This window comes from Protobothrops mucrosquamatus, unplaced genomic scaffold (genome assembly GCF_001527695.2).
Source record: "Protobothrops mucrosquamatus isolate PMUCROS unplaced genomic scaffold, P.Mucros_1.0 scaffold6158, whole genome shotgun sequence".
Taxonomy (NCBI): domain Eukaryota; kingdom Metazoa; phylum Chordata; class Lepidosauria; order Squamata; family Viperidae; genus Protobothrops; species Protobothrops mucrosquamatus.
The window spans coordinates 79,537-84,726 of NW_015391993.1; the positions used below are offsets into that span (position 1 = coordinate 79,537).

General features: G+C 50.1%; 1 protein-coding gene across 1 annotated transcript in view; it reads left to right on the forward strand.

Annotated features, from left to right (window-relative positions):
• Nucleotides 1-5,190, forward strand: part of LOC107300115 (carboxypeptidase A1-like) — a 12,956-nt gene that overhangs the window by 5,163 nt on the left and 2,603 nt on the right. Inside the window, exons 5-8 of the mRNA XM_015829458.1 lie at nucleotides 1,300-1,401; nucleotides 2,641-2,751; nucleotides 2,861-2,951; nucleotides 4,952-5,151. Coding sequence (XP_015684944.1) covers nucleotides 1,300-1,401; nucleotides 2,641-2,751; nucleotides 2,861-2,951; nucleotides 4,952-5,151 — 504 coding nt within the window. The remainder of the gene's footprint in view (nucleotides 1-1,299; nucleotides 1,402-2,640; nucleotides 2,752-2,860; nucleotides 2,952-4,951; nucleotides 5,152-5,190) is intronic.

Sequence of the window (5,190 nt, forward strand, 5' to 3'; positions counted from 1 at the left end):
CACCACCACCACCAACATCATTCTCTTCAAGCACCAATGATGTTACCTAGTTAGGTCGTGAAACGTTTGCAAGAAAACCACCAAGTTCAGAGAGCTGCATGGAGCCCACAATCTTCTTCTTCTTCCTCCTCCTCCTCCTCCTCCTCTCCACAAACCCCACTCCCTTCTAGCACTGATGATGTTCCCTAGTTGGGTCATGAAACGTCTGCAAGAAACCCACCAAGCTCAGAGTATTAAAAATCTCGAGTTTTCCTCCTCCTCCTGCTTCTTGACCTTCCCAGCTGATTTCTGACAAGCAAAGACAAGCCATATTTGCTGAAGGGCTACATGATTTACTTAACAACTGCAGTGATTTGCTTAGCAAAAAAAAAGTCATAAAATAGGGCGCAACTCACTTAACAACCGCATTGCTTTGCAATGGAAACTCTGTTCCCCGCTGTAGTCATAAATTGAGGGTTATCCGTACTTTATTCTGTCAGCGAGGTTCTGGTTTGTGACTTTTTTAATTAGAATGTTAGCTCGCTTTTCTATAGCCTGGTGAAATTCTAGTTGTCAGATTAGACCAGGGCTAGGCAACCTTGGCTCTTTTATGACTGGTGGACTTCAACTCCCAGAATTCCTGAGCCAGCCATGCTGAGGGGAAAGGGAGAGGTTTCCAAGCTGAGCCATGCTGGCTCAGGAATTCTGGGAGTTGAAGTCCACCAGTCATGAGGGGGCCATAGTTCCCCCATGCTGGCTCAGGAATTCTGGGAGTTGAAGTCCACAAGTCATAAAAGAGCCCTAGGTTGCCTAACCCTGCCCAGCCAGCCAGGAATTCTGGGAGTTGAAGTCCACGAGTCATAAAAGAGCCAAGGTTGCCTACCTCTGGCCTAGGCCTAGGCCACTTTATGACTCGTGGACTTCAACTCCCAGAATTCCTGAGCCAGCATGGGGGGAAACTATGCCCCCCTTTATAACTCATGGACTTCAACTCCCAGAATTCCTGAGCCAGCCTGGCTCAGCTTGGAAACCTCTCCCTTTCCCCTCAGCACGGCTGGCTCAGGAATTCTGGGAGTTGAAGTCCATGAGTCATAAAAGAGCCAAGGTTGCCTACCCCTGGATTAAACCTTCCCAATCCGGTGTCCTCCCACCGGATTGCAGTGCTATTCCCAGCATTCCAAGCAGAAGGTTGGAAGCTGGGAATTCTGGGAGTGGCTGCTCAGGACATCTGGTGGGTCTCCAGCTGGAGAGATGTTGAGGAACTTGGAAGCCGAGATGGCTGCTCGGATTGAAGGCCTCTGTTTGTTCTTCGCTTTGCAGTTTAGCACCGGGGGAACCAACCGGCCAGCGATCTGGATTGACACCGGCATCCATTCTCGCGAGTGGGTCACTCAAGCCAGCGGAATCTGGTTTGCCAACAAGGTAACAGCTGCAAACATTCCGTAAACCAGTGGTTCTCAACTTGTGGGTCGGGACCCCATTTGGGGTCGGTCGACCATTTCACGGGGGTCGCCAAGCAAGGCTGTCCGCCATTTTTTTTGTCCGCCATTTTTTCCCCCTTTTCTGGTGGGTGCCTTACCTCCCTTGGGCTGGGCCAGCTGGTGGTCGGCCTGCTCCGTCTCTGCCGCTTGCCAGCTACGCCTCGGCCGGCGCAGGGGGCGGAACCACGCATGCACGGCGCTCCCGGGCAGGGAAAGTCCTCGACTTATGACCGGTTGGGTAGTCCTCGACTTACGACCGGTTGGGGTCACGGCATTAAAAAGGTTGAGAACCACTGCCGTAAACGGAGAAAGCTAAACCATCATCTTGGTTAGATCAGGGTTTCTCAACCTTGGCAGCTTGACGGTGGCTCCAATTGCACTACAGGTAGTCCTCGACTTATAGCAGCTCATTTAGTGACCGCTCAAAGTTGCAACGGTGCTGAAAAAACTGATTTGTGACCATTTTTCACATTTACGACCACTGCAGTCCTGGAATCAAAATTCAGACACTCGTATTTATGAGTGTCCCGGGGTCGTGTGATCACCTCTGGTGACTTTCTGATTAGCAAAGTCAAACGGAAAGCCAGTGTTACTAATTTAACAGCTTCAGCGATTCGTTTAATGACCGTGGCAAGGAAGGCCGTAAAATGGAGCAAAATTCAATAAAGGTCTTGCTTAGCCACAGAAATCTTGTTTTTTTCTTAGGGATACTCCTGTAATTTTCCCCAAAGCCAGGAAAAATGGGGAAATGCCTGGCATATCTGCCCCACTCCCCACTTCATGATCGTTCCACTCCTGTCCCCCACTTAATCCTAAAAGAAAAAATCAAAAGACATTGCCAATCTGATATTTTCTAGATTTGTTTTCTACCTCAGCTCCTAAAACAAGCTGGCTCATGAAGGCTGTCCCGTAATAGTGATCCGATAAATCAAGGGTCCCCAATCCCTGGTCTGTGGCCCAGCACTGGTCCGTGGCATGACACGAACCGGTTCACGCAAACAAACGAAACCATATCCGCGGGATGCAGGCGACACGCGAAACCACGTCCCCTCCGATCCACGGGAAAAACCTCTTTCCGTGGAACCGGTCCCTGGTGCCCCAAAGATTGGGGGCCGCTGCCATAAAAGCACCATTAAGGCACGTCTGTGGTTGCAACTGAAGCCGTTCCGATCCTCTTTAGATCTTTGAAGATCACGGGAAGGATCCTTCCCTCATGTCCATCCTGAACAAGCTCGATATCTTCGTGGAGATCGTCACCAACCCGGATGGTTACTTTTTCACCCACACCAAGGTAACTCTCCGTGGTGGGGACATCGGTGGCAAAGGGTGAGGTGCACCGCGCCGCGTTTTTAGCGTCAGGGTCCTTCTGACGTTCGTTGATGGGCCTTCTTGATTTGCAGAACCGTATGTGGCGCAAGACCAGGTCGAAGAGAGAGGGGTCATCCTGCATCGGAGTCGACCCCAACCGGAATTGGGCGGCAGGCTTCGGAGGTAAAATGTTCGGGGACTTCCTTTTTCCAAAGTTGGAGACGACCGTTTGAAACCAGGCAGAACAGCTCCAGTGTCAGGTGCAAGAATCAGGAACCAGGATAGGGTTCAAAAATGCTACAAGTAGTCCTTGACTTACCAGCTCTGCTTAGTGCCCGTTCGAAGTTATAACGGCCCCGAAAAAAAGTGACTGGTGACTATTCTTTCGCACTTACGACTGTTGCAGCATTCCCATGGTCACGTGATCCAAACTCAGACTCTTGGCAACTGGCATGTACTTATGACGGTTGCAGACCGTCGTCAAGCGAATTTTGCCCCATTTTACGAGCTTTCTGGCCACATTTGTGAAGTGAATCACTGCAGTTAGGTCAGTCACTTGGCCGTTAAATGAATCCGGCTTCCCCATGGACTTGGCTTGTCGGAAGGTCGCAAAAAAGGGGGTCAGCTGACCCCCGGGACGCTGCAAACTGTCATAAGTACAAGTCAGTTGCCGAGCGTCCGAATTTTGGTCCTGTGACCGTGGGGAACGCTGCTGTGAAAAACGGCCGTAAGTCACTTCCTTCGGTGCCGTTGTAACTTCAAACGGTCACTAAATGGACTGTTATAAATTGAGGACTGCCTGTGTAAGCCAGCAGTGTGATTTAGCCGCAAAAAAAAAAGGCAAAATATATCTTTAAGCTGCATTAGGCAAAATAGGACTTCCAAATCCCAGGAAATAATAATTTCTGTTCTGTTATGCTTTGTCGAAGCGCCCCGTGAATCCCACGTCCACATCTGGGATCAAAATGTTACGCCAAATTCAGAGAAATTAAAACAGGTTCAAAGGAGGTTAGTGAGAATGAGTTGTTGGCTAGTTCCTGGTTAAAAAAACACCCCCGGGAAAGACTGGACTGGCTTTACAACCGTGATGTTGGCTTAATGAGGGCCACAAAAAATATTCCAAAATCGGATTGGGCACATGGGTGTGTCGATTTACAATCATCACGGAAATTTCCGGGGCCATGACAGTTGTACAGCAGGTTGAGGACGATCTGTCCCACCTTCAAGTCTCCAGACATGGGCCATGTGGTCCTTGACTTACAACCATTCGTTTAGTGCATGGGTAGGCAACCTTGGCTCTTTTATGACTCGTGGACTTCAATTCCCAGAATTCCTGAGCCAGCCATGCTGAGGGGAAAGGGAGAGGTTTCCAAGCTGAGCCATGGTGGCTGAGGAATTCTGGGAGTTGAAGTCCACCAGTCATGAAAGGGCCAAAGTTTCCCTCATGCTGGCTCAGGAATTCTGGGACTTGAAGTCCGCAAGTCATGAGGGGGCCATAGTTCCCTCATGCTGGCTCAGGAATTCTGGGAGTTGAAGTCCGCAAGTCATGAGGGGGCCATAGTTCCCTCATGCTGGCTCAGGAATTCTGGGAGTTGAAGTCCACGAGTCATAAACGAGCCAAGGTTGCCTTACCCCTGGTCTAGACTCTAGGCCTAGGGTAGGGGTCTTCAAACGTGGCCCTTTTATGACTCGTGGACTTCAACTCCCAGAATTCCTGAGCCAGCCATGCTGAGGGGAAAGGGAGAGGTTTCCAAGCTGAGCCATGCTGGCACAGGAATTCTGGGAGTTGAAGTCCACGAGTCATAAAAGAGCCAAGGTTGCCTACCCCTGATTTAGTGACTGTTCAAAGTTATTACCGCAATGGAAAAAGGGACTTATGACCATTATTCATACCGCTGCATCTCCGCGGTCAAAATCCAGACTCTAAATTTCGACTCATATTTATGACAGTTTGCAGTGTCCCAGGGTCACGTGATCCCCTTTTGCGACCTTCTGGGAAGGAAAGTCCACGGGAGGGAAGAAGCCTAACAACGGTGTTACTAACCTAACAACTGCAGGGATTCGCTTAACATCTGTGGCAAGAAAGGTCATAAAATGGAGCGAATTTTGACACTTAAGCACTGTCTCGCACAGTAACAGACATTTTGGGCTGTAAATCGAGGCCTCTGGTGGGTCTTTTGCAGGAGCTGGCGCCAGTGGGAACCCGTGCTCGGAAACCTACCGCGGACCTTACGCGGAGTCCGAACCGGAGGTGAAAGCCATTGTGGATTTTGTACGGCAACATGGCAACATCAAGGCTTTCGTCTCCATCCACAGCTACTCCCAGCTTCTCCTCTATCCTTACGGTTACACCAAGGAGAAAGCCGCCGACCACCTGGAGCTGGTAAGTCGCCTCAGAAGAACCCTCCCAAAATTCCTATAC